General features: G+C 36.2%; 1 protein-coding gene across 50 annotated transcripts in view; it reads left to right on the top strand.

The window, feature by feature from the left end:
• The window catches only part of RIMS2 (regulating synaptic membrane exocytosis 2), a 485159-nt gene that overhangs the window by 254223 nt on the left and 211049 nt on the right, over positions 1-19887 (top strand). For 43 of the 50 annotated variants that reach the window (XM_055705897.1, XM_055705882.1, XM_055705920.1 and 40 more), the window contains 6 exons: positions 1121-1240; positions 3075-3174; positions 3952-4075; positions 9137-9183; positions 10353-10465; positions 18284-18331. In XM_055705897.1, coding sequence (XP_055561872.1) covers positions 1121-1240; positions 3075-3174; positions 3952-4075; positions 9137-9183; positions 10353-10465; positions 18284-18331 — 552 coding nt within the window. The remainder of the gene's footprint in view (positions 1-1120; positions 1241-3074; positions 3175-3951; positions 4076-9136; positions 9184-10352; positions 10466-18283; positions 18332-19887) is intronic. The other 7 variants (XM_055705905.1, XM_055705915.1, XM_055705891.1 and 4 more) reach the window with 1 other exon arrangement.

The raw sequence follows: 19887 nt of genomic DNA, 5'->3' as shown, positions 1-19887 counted from the left end.
ATGGTTGCATAATAGCATGTCATGGTATTACTTTCAAGTATAAAGTAATTAACAATAAGGATTCTACTGATTGGCTTATTTGATTTACTATGTTCAAACTCCTGGGGCTGAAATTAAATTAAGTTTAAACCCCAGGTGAAAAAGGGAGAAAATTGGGTCTCTCTGCACAGAAAAGTTGTTTTTCTTTTTTCCCTTTCACTGTCATGGTTGTTCTTTTGTTTTGTTGCCATGCCATTTTTGTGCAGTATCGTGCAGAATTAAAGGCTTTGCCATCTGCTTTGGTATTTTATGTTTTTGCTTTCTGTTTGGTGGAGATTATGATAAATCTTTTTAGAGTTATTAGTTGTAATGGGAGCAGATTTGTCTGTGCCTGTTAATTGTGCATGAAATGAAGCACGAAATAGTGTTTTTCTGTGAAAAAGTACTATGATTACACAAAATAAAATGTTTAAATTTTATTAATTATGCTAATAAACAAGTATAACTGTGCCCATGTTTATTAATGAAATAATAACATTCGCTGTAACTATGCTTCGTATCTGAAGTAATTATTCCAAGAAAGAAACAATACATTGGAGTAATGATTATACCTTTTAATGTATTCCATAATTTTTAATATACTACTACTGAGAGAAAATAAAACACTGAAAAAATTATCAGTGTTAGAGAAAACTGACATATTTGGAATAGTGGAAAAAGAAGAAATGTCTTATATCAATTTTCTGTTTTGATTTAATCTTCTTTTTTTCAGTATTACTCTTATACTAGACCTCTACAGTTGGTTTTGTCAGTACTCAGGTCTGATTGTCAGTGTATATAAATGGCTATGTATAGTTGTCTATATCTACCTAATCAAGATGCAAAGATTATTCTAGATATTTACAAATTAGATTTATTAAAACAGATACTGTTAGGAAATATTAGACATACATTGTCATGGACTATATATGCAAATGAATCTTTTCCAGCACAGTTTTCTGTCATTCGAGTATGTTAAATATTAGTGTAATCATAATACTTTCATGACATTTAAAAAATATATCAGGAAATGAAAAGTATTACAGAAATATTTTTCTTTAAAATCATATTCACTGTATTTTCCATTAACACCATATGATAGCATCCAGTAACTTGGCAACCATCCAAAGATGGAGACCGTCTCATTGGTCGGATTTTGTTAAATAAACGACTAAAAGATGGAAGTGTGCCTAGAGACTCAGGAGCAATGCTTGGATTGAAGGTTGGTAATGAATAATTTTGGAATTAACAACTGGCAGTTAAACTAGCTACCTTTAAAATGAAAATATTTTCATATTATATAGAATATACATACTGATATCTATAATGTCTTATCATTCTCAGAATTACAATATAGAGAAATCTTAGTTACCAAGAGTAATTTTATAGGGTCCAAGCTCAAAAAAATGTATTTTTCTGAAAGACTAGACATGTTTTCACAAGTTTGCTGAGAATGTCTGCTCTGCAAGGTACTAATTGCATCCTTGCTGGGCAAGCCAAACCCTGTCTGCTTGCTTCCGTGTTGAACATTGCACCATGGTATAACTTCTGTTCCCCAAAAGAGGGGAGAAATGTGAAAAATAAATTATCTCTTTTGAAGATCAGGGGGACATCTGGAAATTAATGAGACATTTAAATCCAGAGCAGAGTCTGCCAATAGAAGAGCCTGTTTCTGGGGTTTTTTTTGCCTCTGATTGTCTGTTTTGCTACATTTTAAATACACAAGATGCAAAATTATTTACTATTTATTATATATTATCACAAAGTAATGTGTTTGCATCTTTTTCGTGATGCAGTACTCTTTGAACACATTATGAAGCTATTTCCAGCCCATATCTTGATCTCAGTTTTGTGTGATATTATTTGCAGTTCCAGCAATACTAGTACAAGAATACGAATGAATTCTACACAGTAAAAGAAAGAAGCCTGTATTTATTTTGTTTCAGGATACTTGTGAGAAATAATTAAGTTTGTTTAATTCTCTGTTCTCTACTGAGTGTGGCACTGACTTTGGGTGTGCAGATTAGGTATAGTCATACACTGTAAATAGGGATTAAATCAGAGTGGTTACTTATACCAACATGCTTTGCAAATTTTTTAATTTATTAATGATTTGATAATTATATTTTAATTAAAAAATTAAAAATTTAATTTAAAAAAAATGATATTTTTAAGTCAGTGGAGAAGCCAGTTGAACATCGCTTTTGGTATGTGTGTTACTGTCTTCATGTCAGAAAATGCAAGAGAATAGATTAACAGTGCCATTATGAAGTACTTTTTGTCTGAACTTCTATGTTTAAAATTCTAAAATCTACTATATAGATGAACTCTTTACTGAGACTCACAAATAGTTTAGATTTAAGAATAACTATTATTAATCTCAATAAACATCTGAAACTCAGTAGTTATTTCTGACCTGAATTTTCAAATATTTACATTATTGAAAGTAACATAAATAGGATTTAGTATCACAAATTTTAAATCCAAATATGAAGATGGTTAAGAAACCTTAAGAATTTGAAGAATGTGCAGTTATAACTGACTCTGATAAGGGAATTGCCTGATTCAAAGATAAATATTAAGGTCAAACCTGTTGAAGTTTCCTGTAGAGAAATCTTCAGCATGAGAAATATTTTCATCTGATGTGCCCAGCCAGAGTAAATTTGATTAACTGAGCTCTTAGTGTGAACATCATGAGTTCTGTTACACTAATGTATCTGTTTTCAGTTAAAAGGTATCGAAGTAAGCAGTTCTATCAGCAATACCTTACATTTTTGGCTCATAATTTATAATACAGTGTCATACTATACACATATTTGCTGAAGTTTAAATGCTTTAGCATTTTGCATTGGCATTGTGTTTAAATTACACAAAAGCCAGAGTAAGTACAAATGTAATCTGTCATAGCCAAAATTCTGTGATGTTTTTTTCAAGTGTATCTGTCTTACCTGGGCTACCTGAAGACAAAGGAAATAACTGAATTCTTTCTGTTGCCAGAACATTTAAGTCATTTAAAGTAATTTTCTTTCTATGAAAATACTTCCTCTTTGAAACAGGTAGTAGGAGGAAAGATGACTGAATCAGGTCGACTCTGCGCATTTATCACCAAAGTTAAAAAAGGAAGCTTAGCTGATACAGTGGGGCATCTTAGACCAGGTATGTATCTACTACAGATCTATAAGCTGAGTTGCTTTTCTGAAGGTGATAACAAGTGAGGAGATCCAATTAGATGTGAAAGTATGTTAAATATGTGTGATGAACAACTGCAGAATTCAACCTGACAGTTACTAGATTATTGACGTTACTGCTTTTGTGAAATGTTCAAAATCATATTTTAACATTTTTATTCATGTTTTTATACTCAAAATAATATTCACTGATGTTCTGCCCAGTCGTTTTGTGGTGTATATTTAGAGCAATCCAATCTTTTACAAATGTGTGAACAGAACCAGCTTGGCTAAGAAACAGCTTCTATCCCAACATGCAAATCATGGATTGCTAGATTGGAGAATGTACAAGAAATATTATCTATTAACATAACAACTATCTGGACCTTAAATACTAAACTTGTAGAAGTAAATGGATCTTCAAAGTAGTAAGTTAACGAGTTATGCTGTTTTAAAGATCTGCATATTCTAAAGAGCATGTTGGGATTTCTGTAAGCCACAGATGCCAAAACAAGTAAGAGCGGTATCTATCTAATTCAGTAGGGGTCCTACTGATGATACCATTGTTTCACTGAACTTTATGTATTTGAAACTGTGCTGCAGAAAGGCTTTAATACTCAGAATTTTCCTGTATAAAGGACTCTAAACTTGTTCTACAACCTAGGTTTCACAATTCAGTAAACTGAGAGTAGAATGGCTTAAATTGTCATTGTAAGCCCAGTCCACAGCAGACTTCCTAAGCGAAGTGTTATTATTGAAATTATAGGTGATGAAGTATTAGAATGGAATGGAAGGCTACTACAAGGAGCCACCTTTGAGGAGGTGTATAACATCATTTTAGAATCCAAACCTGAGCCACAAGTGGAGCTTGTTGTTTCAAGACCAATAGGGTAAGTAATTTCCGAAATTTTGGTATTAAACATGATTGAAATGTTGCTAAATTTCACTTTTAAGGCAAAGCATATCAAACAGATTCAGAAACATTTTAAACAGTAAAACTGTATGCAAAAGTCTGTAAACCAAAGAATAGCTAGATTGATAGATTAGGCCAGTAAGTAAAAAAAGCTGGTTTGAAATCCTGTATTCTCTGATGGAGTCCCAGGCAATGTCTAATAATATTGTCAAAAGTAGGTTCCCTTCTGTGGTTCTTTAGCTGGTGATCCAGCCTATACCGGCATTGAAGCTGTGGTTATACTCTTTATTGTTGCAGTTCTTGACTCCTGATTTTGTTTCTTAATTTCAATTTTTATGTTATATATATTAAATTATATATTAATATTTGGTCTATGAACTGATGATGAACTCTATTTATTGAGAGTCTGAAATGTAGAATTTTGCACAAAGTACCGTATGCTAATGACATAATCAATATGCTTTGGAAAATCTCGAATAGACATTCTCATCATCTTCATCTATGAAATCTATTAAATTACTGCTTGTTGTCTAATACAGAACATATCTAAAGGTTTAGCTAGTATTATGTAGCGCTTTTTCTTCGGTGCTTTACTTACTAGTTTACTTAACTTTCAGACCTACTTCTCAATGTCAACTTAATTTTTTCTTGCATAGCAATAGTTGCTTTGTTATATTAGACTATGAATACTTCCCCTTCTTCATCTGTTCTTTTTCTTCCAAGTTCCTACAGCCTACAGTCACATCCATCCCTTTTTTACTTCTCCACTGGAAGTTCCATAGCTGATCATACCAGGGCTATGAAGAGGGGGGTGCTTATCACTGAATTTGAATCTGCTTATAGTTGTTAAGAACTTTCTCTTTCTCCCCACAGAACTTATTATGTATATGACACAACTGGACAGGGTGTTAACTAATCTCCTGTAGACTCCCTTTTCCATATGAGGTTGGACCAGGTGGTCTTTCAAGAGCCCCTCCAACCTGAGCTGTTCTATGATTCTATCATTATATATTAATAAGTATATTTATCCCTTTATTTTTTATAAGATACATACAATCATCTGACCTTTATATGAGAAAACACGGGTAACATAACTAAAATTAAGAAGTACTACAAAAAATATGTGGAACCATATAATCTGAGGATGGAATTACAGTGAAGATAAGTTGTTATCAGTTCAGCTATAATAGGAACTTAATGTGTTTGACACTTCAGGAATTTAATGTGTAGAAACAATTTGGTTTGACAATTTTAAACAAACTTGACAATAACAAAAACGATCTTTGCAGTGAGATGAGACGTTATCTCCTACACATATATTGAATTTGCAACCCCTTTAGGGTAAAGGCTGTACCATTTGTCCTATCCTTAAAAACCTTTGCATAACTTGGGAGTTGTAGGTATATTAGTAATGCTAAGGGACAAATTATATTACTAGAAAAATATTCTCTCAGAAAAGGAGGTTTCAAATTAATTCCATACAGGTGTAAGATCTTCCATAGTTAATCTCAAACAGAAGTTTGTAGCAAAAGTTTCAATAAACTGCTCATGTCTTGAAAATATTCAATATTTTTTTTCTTTCTGCATTCTCTTCATTGTGCAAGACCTCCTGTACTCTTTCTTGTGCTTTTATATTTACTGTTTGTTGTTTACCTTTCTTATCATCATGTCTTCTGTTACGTTACCATGTGCTCCACTTGTTTTTGCTAAAGCAGCTCATCTGCAATTCCTTAAAGAAAGTGATTTAGGCTCTTAAGATGCCTTCTTCAGCACCACAGTCTGAAGAACTAAGCCAGATCGGGGCTAAAAATGTTGTTCTGTGTATTTGATCCGTCATGTCTTTTTGCAGCAGATGTAAAAGAGGGTTTTCACCTCCAAAACTCCAGTTACTAATCTAAATGGGTTTATAACTGAAGTCTTGTTGATGAATACTGTCTGCAAGTTGGTAAGGTTTTAGATACTAGTAAAATGTATGTAATTCTTTGGATTTTGATATTGACAATATAACTTCAGAAGTGCTTTTCCTGAGATTTAAGCTGATGGGAAATACCATACTATCTTCTTAGTTTAGAAGATTTCAGGTCATCATCAAATGACCTATAGAAATTAATACCTTATGCTTGCCCAAGGAAAAGTAATGCCATAGGTCTGTGTTTTGCCCCAGAGAATAAAGTTTCAATGTATTTAAAATAATTAAATGTTCACATTTACCAGATGTCAGACCTGATAATTATTTAAATTAGAATAATAGATGCCCACTTGAAGGATTGCACTTTTGCACTGAGGTATATCCTATTACTTATAGAGTGTCATGATGGTCTCATGATAACACACCAACTCATGCCAGAAATTTTCAAATAGTTACTACCTATTAACTTAGCTGAGAAAGAGAACCTGTTGTCACATTCCGATATCTGAATACAAAAACAGATTCCAGTAAACACGATTGTTAGTTCTTCTTAATTTTATTATGGACTGATTGCTATGAAAACTGAAGATGACAGGCAAAGTTAATAAAGGAAGATTAAATGAAAAGGTCCCTTAGAAAAAAAAAAAAAAGGTCATACCATTTTGGCATGCAATTTATCCTTTTTTCCATCTTAAAATAAAAATTGAAGGCCATGTTGCTATTCTCTGTTAGATGTCTGTCTCTTATACACAAGAACTTACCTATTTTCTGCTTTCTACATCTCAGAAATAGTTTTTTTAAAATGCGTGTTATTTTCATAGTTACTACTGTTTTGAATTTTGAAGAAATAATGAATTGTGTTTTATTAATTGCTCTATAAAATTTGCTTGCAGTGGAACATGTCTTAAAATATAAAGAGATGCCGATAACTACTTCTTCTCCTGCATTTGTTTCATCTTAGTGAGAGTTCCTTGTAAGATGTACCATTCACGCTACCATGAAATACTGGGATCTGTATGATTTAGGAGCATCAGTGGTAGTGTTCAAAGCTTTCAGATTTATTGTTTCAGCTATCTATAGAAAACTCATATTCCATCTGTTCACAATAATACATGTTTTCAAAGTTTTCTTCTCAAACTCATACAATACAAATGAGTTTGAATTTTTTTTGAAATTACAAGTTAGGCTCAGGAGTATATTTCAGAGTAAAGTAATAGGTGAGTATTGGGTCCCTTTATAGATTCTACATATATCAAATATGTAAACTTAAATATTAACTTCTTCAATAGCCCTTGTAAGTTTCTGACAAGTTTTGCTTACTAACAACAGGGACAGTGATTTTTCCTTGTCTGCAGTGGGCACTTAGAGCAGTTGGGCGCCTTCTGATTCATTTGAATTATTGAGTACTATGCATCAAGTCACTTGGAAAGATTCCTCAATCTGTTTAGTAAAGCAGTCTTTCTAGTAAGTCTTGAAAAATGTTTAGAAAAAGAATACCAAAAAGGAATTAGAGACGTTTTATTTACATATACAGTACAGATTCTTTTTTTTTTTTTTTCATTGTATCAGACATTTTTAGTTTTCGCTGAAAGCATTTTTAACTTCTTCCTTTTCATATACCTTTGCAGTGGGTTGACCTTGGCTGGCCACCAAATGCCCACCCAGCCACTCTCCCACTTCTCCTCAGCAGGACAAAAGGAGGAAATAAGAAAAGCCCATCGGTCAAGATAAGAGTGGGGACATCACTCAGCCATGAGTGATCATAGACAAATACTTTGTCTGTATTTGTCTCAATATGTCATTTGAGCATCATGGCCAAAAAAAGCTTGACTTGGGGATGATTAATTTAATTTATTAGGAATCAATAAGGGAACAGGATATTGAGAAATAAAACCAAAACTAAACCCACCTTCCCCTCACCTCCCTTCTTCTTAGGTTCAAATTCACTTCTTTGTTTCTGGCTCTTCTACCTCCCCCCTCCACCAAGCATTGCAGGGGCATGGGGAATGGGGGTTGCTGTCATCCCCCCTCTCCCTTCTTCTTCTCTGACCTTGGTTTCTGCAGGGATGTTTCTCTCATAATTTTTTTTCTTCACTCTTCTCTCTCACAGCTGCTGCACAGGGTTTTTTTTGCCCTTTCTTAAATACATTATCACAGAGCCACCACCCTCTTGGCTGATGGGCTCAGCTGTGCCCTGCAGTGGGTCTGTTTGGAGTTGACTGGAATCAGCTGGGATTGTCTGTGCCTGGCACAGGGCAGCTCCATCCTCTCCTTACAGAAGCCCCCCACCCCCACCCCGTAGCCCCCACTGCCAGCGCCTGGGCACTGACACCCTGTGCAACCTTGAAGAAACCAACTGCACTGAAACACACATCATGATTTTAAATATTGCTCTTACTGTGACTCAGAGCTGAAGGTCTTCATCTTGCTTGGTTTTGCTCAAATACCTCCAAAATTATTTATTAGCATATTGATATTTTTTATTAGCATACAGTAATGTTTGCCCCTCATAGGAAGAATATGTTCCTCTGGGGGCTGGGTGGGCGTAATGAGGTACTTAGTCATTACAACTGAGTGCTTTAAAATTACGTGGCTGTATACACATTTAATACAAGTGTTGCAAAATCTCATGTATATGCAAGTATGTGATTTTGCCAAAAGAACTTGCACATTTTACTTGGTCATAGAAAAGATAAGATTGTCCAAATCTGGGATCAAGGATAGTGCAGGCCATATTAGGGCTGGAAGTCTAGTACGTTTGAGTGAGAGTCCAATACATTTAGTTAATGCATAATGTCATCATAAAGTCTACCGCTCACAGTTGTAGTCTACCATTAACTCTGAGATTGTTCTTTTTTTATTATTATTTATTTACTGAATTATTTCATCTGTGACTGTGCAGCCTCTCTCCTGCATCCACCAAGTCACTTGTTCTGTAGGCTTCAATTTGCCACTGAAATTATTTACACTGGATACAAGATACATTTTCCCGATGGCTGAAGACAGCCAGCAGATCATACGTCTTTCGTGAGGCATTCCATGATGGCTTGAGAAGTGTTATAGTATAACTGAAATTTGAATATGTTTGTTAGATAAAGGATCAGCCTGTCTTAATTTTCCTGATTTCAGGGACATACCCAGAATACCTGACAGCACACATGCACAGCTGGAGTCCAGTAAGTTTCAATTGTGGGGTAGGAAAATCTTCTCTCTCTTTTATGTAAGCACAAATAGATTGAAAAATGTCACCTATAGTCAGTATAGCTCTTGTCTCTTTGTCCGTATTTGTCTCAATATGTCATTTTACTGTATTATCTATCTACCTTTGTTTAATAATAAACTACCAAAAGTCAGGATATTTTAATTTGGGCTTGATATTTGGTTATAGGCTTAGGCTATTTTTGATTAAAAAGAAAAACATGGTTCTAACTAATATATAAGAGCATTAATAGTAATTTTTAATTTCCTGTTTTGTTGTCTTGCATTTCAGTTGAACGTTCTAAACTAATAATGGGGATAAAATGTTCTTTATTTACAACCTGAGAGATAGCCTCTTTGAAATTGGAATACTTCTACTTTATTAGAACCATTCAGCACTCCTTAAATTGGCTAAGCCAGTATTTCACATGGGGAAAAATAACTTGTTCTTTGGCTTAGATCTGATAAGATGAGTTGCAGCCTGGAGTTATTTTTTATCATTGTTTTAGAACTCTTTTATAATAGAAGCCATGAATAAATTCAGTGGAATAAACTTGATTATAATAATACGAAAAAATGCTCCAATAATTTTTCACTGATCAGCCAAGTCTTAAAATAAAATCCATTTTATGTTTTGTGCGATGTGGATTGTCTTTTGTATTTATAAAATGACTTTACTTTTACTCTATGTTTTATATGTCAAAACTTGTCCTTTGACAGTTTGCAGACCTTGTAGATTTGAAACAAAATGCACAAAACCCATGAAATGCATCTTGATGTTTTGTAAAAAACTAATTAAAAATTAATCTGATTGTACAAGATAATAAATCAGAAAACTGTATTCCTCTGACCACAGTAAAGCATTTACTTTACTGTTTAGGAATTATGGGCCTTCAACTTACTGACATAATTATAGTCAGAAATATCTGAATAAACTATTTTTCATTCTATAAATAAAAGGTTTTGATTGCATCTGGGCACCAAAAGATTGTGTATGATTATTTGGTAATTTTAAATAGATGAAAACATTATATTTATGACAAATTTATTATATATTTGGTTATATTTCTACATTTTTTATTTAAAGACTGTTGTAAAAAATGTGTATGTGCCACTATTTATAAAATATTTTTATTTATAATTACAGGTTCTAGTTCATTTGAATCTCAAAAAATGGACCGACCTTCTATTTCAGTGACTTCTCCTATGAGTCCTGGCATGTTAAGGGATGTTCCACAGTTCTTGTCTGGACAACTTTCAGTATGTAAACATTTTATTGATCCTTATATGCCTTTTGCAGCATAAACTCTCACTGCAGAGTGCAAGCTACCCATAACATAGATTTCCTGTTAAACTAGCTAAATTTTTGATAATGCTATATATCTCAGTGTAGGCAGGGCCACAGTTTCATAAGGACATTCCATTTTACTTTTGGAAATTTTATGTATGCTGAGGTTTTTTATATATATATGTATATTTACCTAGTAAGCTAAACTGATAGAGTAAAATTTTCTGAGACATCTAATCTTGTCCTCCAGTTATGTTTGTGCTGTTGGGTGTATACAATTTTACACTTTTTCAACTGTAACAGTTACCTGTACAGTTGGTAGATTTTATTACCTGTGGGCTTGGACATTAATATTGCTTATTACTTATGCATTAGCTTTCATATATTCCTTTCCCCTGATATCCCTCTGATTGCTCACTAATGTATTCTTTGTACCAATGTTACTTTTGTTCTTCACTTACATTGAGAGCAAAGTTCATTACATGAATGTTTTCCTTAAAAGGGCAATTTTTCGTACCAAACTGAAGAACCTGAGTTTTGTACACCTTTCTGTGTCATTTACAATTCCAAAGTGTGATTTTTCAAAAGTGCTCAGTTGTGGCCTGGTACAGGTTGAAAAGGAAGGGAAAATAGAATGAAAGCAGTGCAAAATTGGTGTTTAAACAAGTTTGCAAATGTCAGATTCATGTTTCTTCCAAGTTGTTTCTGTTAAGATAATGAGTACACCATAAAAATACTCATAAAACCTAAGCAGACTGTTTATAGGTCTCACAGAAATGTTTTATGGTATCGATAGAGGAGTGGAAGACATATTTTTGTCTGTTCAGCAGTCATGTTGAAATGCATGAGACATTATTTGTTTTGCTCATCAGACCAGCCATCTACAATACATAATTTTAATTTTCTGTAACTGTTGTACATAACTACTTTGAAAAACTTAATCATCTGGATAAATGGAAAACTAGAAATATTGACTGTAGAGTGCAGAATGCTTTGCACAAAATACAGTGTCAGGGGAATATGAACATGAACTATCAAAATACACAGACGGGGGTGTCTATAAACCAATTTAATTTAACAAGACGGCAAAAATTGTTGATAGTGGAAACGGGGGAAAGAAATCTCTTTTGGCTAAGTCATAAAAGATTAGGCTGACAAAAAGTTTTGATTCCTAGCTCCCAGCATGAAATTCAAGATCCAGAGTTAGTTGCTCAGATGTCCAATGCACAGACACTGCAGAATGATAGTCAAAATAGAAACCACACAGAACTGACTTCCTCACTTTCTCAGTTTCAAAAACAAAATCTTCAGGAATTTAAGATTAGTATTTTTATTAGTAAAGTCAGTAAGCCCGTTGATTTTGTGGTTTGATGGGATATTACAGTTTGGGGTACATGAGAATGGTATCAGGAGATCTAGAGATATATTCTGATTTACTGACAATAACAGAATTTACAGTGTGCTGTATCTCAGAATGGCATATAAATTCAGTGTTAAGTAAAGAAGATACCATTCCTATTTTTAAATAGTTTTGCCTGTTTCAAGATACAAATGCCTTTATTAATAAATAATTTTATAGCATTTCTTTCCATTTAAGGAAACCAAATAATGTTAGGAGACTAAGATCTTTCCTAAATTTGTCCTCTTTGTACTCCCTTATGTACTGTTTGCAGTTATATACAATACTCCCTACTACACAGTATCCTTGTTTCCCTCAGAATGCAGCTGGTATCTGAGAACACACAGCTCCAGTTAACTGACACTGGAGTCAGAAATGTTCAGTAACTCAATGTAGATGCCTAACAGTAGTAGACAGTTTGAAAATTCAGAAACTTCTCTTACCTCACCAGCTAAAGAAAAATTGGAATTAGTGGTGTTTCATGTTAGTCATATTAATAGCACAACCCAGCTCCTGCTGCTGTTGGCTCAAGGCTTTGGGAGGGTAGTACCAAGCCTTTTGCTTTGCAAGGAAAGCTGGCTGTCACAGTGTCTGAAGATGGTGTGGATCAATAGCAATGTGGCACCTAACTGGGAACATTGAAATGTGTAGACTAAAATGTATTTTTAGAAAAAGATGACCTGAAGAGAATTGAAAAGAATTGATTCCTTAGGTCAGGAGTTAGCAGGGCTCATTGAGAGAACTTTAAATTAGATTCGAAGAGGGTAGGGAATAAACCCAAGCTTGTTAGAGATGAACCTGCGAGTGGCATGGCAGTGTTTGAGGTGAGATCCATAGTACAACTGAAGTGCATCTATGCCAACATCTGAAGTATGGACAACAAACAGAAGGAGCTGGAAGCCATCATGCAGCAGGAAGACTACGACATAGTGCCATCATGGAAACATGGTGGGATAACTCGCATGATTGGAGCACTGCAATGGATGGCTACAAACTCTTCAGGAGAGATAGACAAGGAAGGAGAGGCAGTGGAGTAGCTCTGCATGTCAGGGAGAGTTTTGACTGCCAGGACCTTAATGATGGTGACAATAGGGTTTGGTGTTTATGGGTAAGAATCAGAGGGAGGGCCAACAAGGCAGATATCCTTGGGGAGTCTTTTGTAGACCACCCAGCCATGGTGAAGAGGCAGATGAAACATTCTACAATCAGCTGGAAGAACTTGTTGCGATTGCTAGCCCTTGTTCTCAAGGGGAAATTCAATTTACTGGATGTCTGTTGGGAATACAACACATCGGAAAGGAAACAGTCTAGGAGGTTCCTGGTGCATGTGGAAGATATTTGCCTGACACAGCTGGTCAGGGAGCCAGCCAGGTGAGATGCCCCACTGGACCTGCTGTTTAGAAAGAGGGAAGGACTGATGGGTGGTGTGGTGGTCGGGGGACATCTTGGGCATACCAATCACAAGATTAATAGTTTTCAATTCTCAGAGAAGTAAGGAGGGGGGTCAGCAGAACTGCTACCTTGGAATTCTGAAGTACAGACTTTGGCCTGTTTAAGAGCCTGGTTGACAGAGTCCCTTGGGAGGTAGTTCTGAAGAGCCAAGGGGTCTATGAAGGCTGGATATTTCTCAAGGAGGTAATCCTGAAGGCACAGGAGCAGGCTGATCCCATGTGCCCAAAGACGAGCCAGCAGAGAAGACAACAGGTCTGGCTGAACAGAGAGCTTTGGCTGGAACTCAGGGAAAAAAGGAGACTTGACTTTTGAAAGCAGGGGCAGGCAGCTCAGGAGGGACTGTAAGGAAGTCATAAGGTTATGCAGGGTGAAGATTAGAGAGGCAAAAGCCCAGCTAGAACTCGGGCTGGCCACTGCCACAAAAGATAACAAAAAATGTTTATACAAATACACTAGAAACAAAAGGACGGCCAAGGAGAATTTGCATCCTTTATTGGTTGCAGCGGGGAAAACGTTGCCATGAAGGATGAGGAAAAGGCTGAGGTACTTAATGCCATCTTTGCCTCAGTCTTTAATAGCAAGACCAGTTGTTCTCTGCGTACCTAGCCCCCTGAACTGGAAGACAGACTGGGATCAGAAGGAAACTCCCATAATCCAAGGGGAAAGGGTCAGCAACCTGCTGATTCACTTGGACACACGCAAGTCTGTGGGCCAGACGGGATCCTCCCAAGGGTACTGAGGGAGCTGCTCTCCATTATTTATCAACAGTCCTGGCTAACCAGGGAGGTCCCAGAAGACTGGAGGTTAGCCAGTGTGGCACCCATCTACAAGAAGGGCAGGAAGGAGGGTCTGGGGAACTAGAGGCCTGTCAGCCTGACCTCGGTGCCCGGGAAGGTTGTGGAGCAGATCATCATGAGAGCCATCATGTGTCACATACAGGACAACCAGGAGATCAGGCCCAGCCGGCATGGGTTTATGAAAGGCAGGTCCTGCTTGACAAACCCGTTCTCCTTCTGTGACAAGGTGCCCCATTTAGTGGATGAAGGAAAGGCTGCTGACATTGTCTACCTAGACTTCAGTAAAAGCCTTTGACACCGTCTCCCACAGCACTGTCATGGAGAAACTGGCTGCTCATGGCTTCGATGGATATACTATTCCATGACTAGAAAAATGGCTGGCTGGCTGAGCCCAAAGAATGGCGGTGAATGGAGTTACATCCAGCTGGTGGCTGGTCACAAGTGCTGTTCTCCAGGGCTCAGTGCTGGGGCCAGTTCTGTTCAATATCTTCATCAATGATCTCTAGAAGGGGATTGAGTGCACCCTCAGTAAGTTTGTAGACAGCACCAAGTGAGGGGGAGTGTTGATCTGCTGGAGGGCAGGAAGGCTCTGGGTGCTGGGTCCTGCACGTGGGTCACAACAACCCCCCGCAACGCTACAGGCTTGGGGAAGAGCGGCTGGAAACCTACATGGCAGAAAAGGACCTGGAGGTGCTGGTTGACAGCCAGCTGAACATGACCCAGCAGTGTGCCCAGGTGGCCCAGAAGGCCAACAGCATCCTGGCTAGTGTCCAGCAGGAGAAGGGCAGTTGTTGTCCCCCTGTACTTGGCACTGGTGAGGCCACATCTCAAATGCTGGCTTCAGTTTTGGGCCCATCACTGCAAGACGGATGTTGAGGTGCTGGAGTGTGTCCAGAGAAGGGCAGTGAAGCTGGTGAAGGGTCTGGAGCACAAGTCTTCTGAGGAGTGGGTAAGGGAACTGTTTTTTTTTTTAGTCTGGAGAAGAGACTCAGGGTGGGAACTCATTGCTCTCTGCAGCTGCCTGAGAGGAGGCTGTAGGCAGGTGGGGGTTGGTCTCTTCTCCCAGGTAACAAGTGACAGGATAAGAGAAAACGGCCTCAAGTTGTGCCAGGGGAGGCTTAGATTGGATAATAGGAAAAAATTATTCACAGAGAGGGTGGTCAAGCACTGGAATAGGCTGCCTAGGGAGGTGGTTGAGTCACCATCCCTGGAGGTGTTTAAAATAAACAGGTCAATGCGGTGCTTAGCAACAGTGATTTAATGATGGACCTGGCAGTCGTGGGTTAATGGTTGGGCTTGGTGATCTCAAAGGTCTTTTCCAACCTAAACCATTCTGTGATTCTGTGATTGGTAGGGCAGCTGTGGTTAATAGGCTGTGAAATACAAGAGCTGTGGGAGAAGTAGAGATACTTACAATTTGGGTGGAGGTCTGAAGTGTTTGAATAAATACTTGGATATATGCATCCTTATTCAGACAGTGCCACAGATTCTTCAATGGTTTTTATATTAAGAGTGGTTTGGAATCTATTTGTTTATGTGCACTATGGTTTTAGCTAGTGTAGCTGCCCTGATGCCTCTCTGTTATTCAGGGATGTCTGTCTCTGTCTGGTTTTCTGTTTTCCTCTGTGTCGGCATTGGTCTGTGTACCTGTTTTCTTCTGCTGAGGTTACAGTGACACTCCAGAGCTGGCTAATAGGATTTCCCATGAAGCAAACCATCTCACATAGCTAGGAAGTCTTCTTTCCATCAATAGTTATTCTATCCAAAAACGTATTTAATTGAACAAATTATGTCCAGGTACAGTAAACTATTGCATGTTATAACTTACTAAGGTATATAAATAATTTATCTGATTTCTGTGCAGTTTATGGCATTTTTGATCCACATTCTTTTTTCAAGGGAGTATCTGACTGTTATTGCAATTAATGTTTTATTATTATTTGCTTTGTCTGGTTCCTATTTCTGTGCATTTTCACTGATTTTTTTTCTTATATCATTTTTTTATAAGTCAGAATTCTTTGTGTGTTGGTGCTCTTCACTTCATTACTGCATTCTGGCTACTTTCTAAATACTGCATGAAAAGTATAACTTGGAATGCTTTTGCAATAGTTAGCTTTAGAGACTGATAACATGACTAGAAGACTGTGTAAATGGATACAGGTATAAAATTACAATATTTCATTTTTGTACCAGTGGAAATTATAAGAGAAAAGGGAAGTAATTTATAAAAATAATGTATTTCCTTGAACAGCTGAACTACACAACCTCTTCAATAGATTTTCCATACATATTGAGTTTATAAAGTAATAAAAATACAGACATATTAATTATAGTTGCAATATCTGTAGCATATTAGAAAGCGGATAGTGTACATTGTGAAGGATATGCTATGTCAGCATATTGGGGGGGATGAGGTCAAGTATGAGACATGCTTTCCTTCCATCTTTCACCTTTTCCTTTTTCCCTTTCTTTTCTCCCCTTTCTACCCCTACACAAGTAAATTGCTGTTGCTCTGATCTCAAAACCTGGAAAATTCTAGGCAGTTCACACAATGTGCTTATTGCACTCCATTTTCCAAGGCAGAATATGACAGGTGAGGGTCCTTGGTTCATGGTAGGAAATATTCTATTCATTTTAGGACTGTGATATTCTGGAATATCTATATTTCTCTGGTAACACAGAAGAGAAACAAACTGAAGATCTACTTTTATTGTGTGTGAGTAGGTCACATTCTGGCACATATACATTGACCTATGCAGTACTGCCTTTGCCGAGTGGAGAGCAGTGTGCAGCTGCTACACCTCACAGAGCACAGGAACACATCAGACAAAACCCGTGATCCAGACTGCAAATTATCTTATATATCCTCTTGCTTTGGTGTGAGAACAGATTACTTCACACATTTTATGGAACAGATTTCACCAGCATCTGTGCATGCCAAGTAAGCAAGGAGGGTGGCAGAAACATCATCACACTGCCTATTTCCATACTTTGAGTAAATTTCTTACAGAAGTCAATATTGAATGGCAGCTTCTGTCCATCACTTTGAAATAGATGAATAATCTCAGGAAAACCAAGCAGGGAGGTAAAGGAGATTAAAATGTGTCAAATTGCTGTCGTTGTGACCTACTCCCTTGCTCCTGTTCCCTCACTCACTGGCCCTCTGAGTTATCAACATGTGCTCCTGTTCCTGTCCATTCCCCGTGCTCCATCCCCTTTCTGTGCCACTCCACTAGCTGTTGCCCTAAGTGGAAGATGGGAAGTGTCTGGCTGGAGTTTGCAGCTAGTCCAGGATGTTAAGTAATGTTGCCTGTATTGATGTAGTCTTGATGTAGCCACTGGAAAGCCACAAGGCTGTGTGTGGTCTGAAGTGTTACATGACAAAAATAAATTAGAAATGCGTCTGTGTGTGCAGTGCAGCTACTTAAATTTGCTAAATGCTCTATATCCCATTTCAAGAAGGGTTTTCTGTATCTACCATATGTTGTTTCCATCATGATTGCTAGAGAACTGAAATACATCAATTGTACCTTTCCCCATGTAGTGCTAATGCCAGATAGCACTAACTTTCTTTTAATCATTTTTTAAGTATTTAGGAGGGCTTTTTATAGAAATGCCTCTTAAAGTTGCAGAAACCAGCAAAAATTTTACTTTACTTTCTTTACTTTAGAAAGAAACCAAAGCTGTCAGTGTGTGAAATGTACTTTCTGTCTTTGAACATGCAGCTACAATCTTCCTGAAAGAGATGATCAAGCTGAACTTATGTTTCCTACCCCACTTTTAAATCACACTTTGCTGACCTGGTCCTTTTGTTAATGTTATTTCTAAATCTATTGTAAATGTTATCTGTAGACCTGCAAAGTGAAATCCTTGCTTCTGAGGAATCAGTGGGAAAAATTCTGCTGACTTCCCTAAGGCCAGAATTTCCATCACAGGGTTTTGATATGATTTGGTAACAGATTTGCAGATTTAATTTATGCATTGCATTAAAGTACTTTGTGTTAGATAAATACGTTGTTGGTGTAAAGCTATTTTTAAAGTAATAGTTGTGTGTCTTCGTTTTTACTTTTGGTCTTTTAGTTTCCAGCGTGTTGTCCTTTTTGGTTTTGTTTTATTGCTTTTTCTTTAATTTTGCTTACCAGAGCCAAAGCCTTAGTAGAAGAACAACGCCTTTTGTTCCTAGGGTTCAGGTAAAGACTTCGTCTGCCTGACAGAAACTAAAGTTGTGGGTTTTTCTTTTGTTTGTTATGGAAAATGCATAGTAGGAAAATTACATTATAGTCCATTTCCCCATATTTTTAGCGTGTTGCTTTAAACCATATTAACAAGTTTCATGTCATCTTGTGAGCAGCTTGTAAAATTCTGCATGGGGATTAAAATACTAAATTAAAATTTAAAGAGACAACTAGTTTTTGTTTGCTGTTTACCCAAATATTAAACTTATACAGGTTTCAATAGTGATGATGGCTATGCATCCCACATACAAAATGTGTGTACTGTTTAAGCAATAAATAATTTTGTGCTTGAGGTCATTATATAAAGATGAATGTCTCTTTAAATCATTCATTATCATTACTTAATTCATCCTTTTTTGCATTTTCCAAGTAACAGTAGCGCCTTGAGTGGAAGACAGGCAAAAAATTTGTACCTTGTTTAAAGAAAGAAATTTCTTGTGTATAAAACTTGGTTCTTGCATTTTAAAAGTATGTCAAAATAATCAAAACTCTATATAAAAAATGAATTCCCCCATTGTGTTACTAAACTTATTTAGCTTTGGGATTCTGTTTAGGTACAAGTTGTTTGCCTTTTTTCATTAGGAAACTCCTAAGGTACTGTAGGTTAACGCAAAAGTAGGTTTTAGTAATACGCTACAATGCTTATCTTGCTTTGCTGCATGTTTTTCAATTTTTTTGTAAATAGAATATTATCTGCTTTTCTTACAAAATATCTTTATGGAGATGTTAATTTTTTGAGTGGGAGCTGTATAAATGTTTCTCTTGTTTAATCAGTTGCCCAAGGAAAGATGTTAAGGATGATCTAAATGATCAGAATGAGGTGGCTAAATTTTATATTGAAATGGAAAAAAAAAGATCATATATATATATTTATAAAGGAATTCTAAATAAAAATGTAGGAAATGGTTTGTTTATGACTCATATTTGATAAAGTAAAATTTTTTTCACAATGTATTATTTCCCAAAAGTAATCCTTACAACTGCTTAAATGTAAATTCAAAATAAAAAAAAAAAAAACCACTAAGAAAAAAATTGAGATTAAAAAAATAGTGTCTTGATAGTGTTGTTTTAGGTTAACATAATATTATTTGCTGGCTAACATAAACTGGATTTGTATTAAAAATTAAAAGCATCCTTTAGCATGATTAAGAAATTTGGCTTCTGTTCATGGTAATGAAGTCAGAGGAGCACAAATTAAATCACAAGTTGTTAAGTAGTTCATAAAGGTAAATATTTTATATTACATAAGTAGTCTTATAATACTTTCTTTTTAGATATGTACAAAATAAATTAAGCACTTATATGACAATTCATTGTTCAATTTGAAAAGGAAACATCTGTCTGAAACCTGCATATTTCATGAAATACTGTAATGTAGAAATAACATGTAGTAGTTCCTTATTTTAATCACATTATATAAAATAAAGATATGGACATAAAAATTGCCAGTTCTACTTAGACTAATATCCTCTAAAGAAAAAAGAAATTACTTTGAATTATGGTAGTCATTT

This window comes from Falco cherrug, chromosome 3, assembly GCF_023634085.1.
Source record: "Falco cherrug isolate bFalChe1 chromosome 3, bFalChe1.pri, whole genome shotgun sequence".
NCBI lineage: Eukaryota > Metazoa > Chordata > Aves > Falconiformes > Falconidae > Falco > Falco cherrug.
This window is presented reverse-complemented; position numbering and strand designations above follow the sequence as displayed.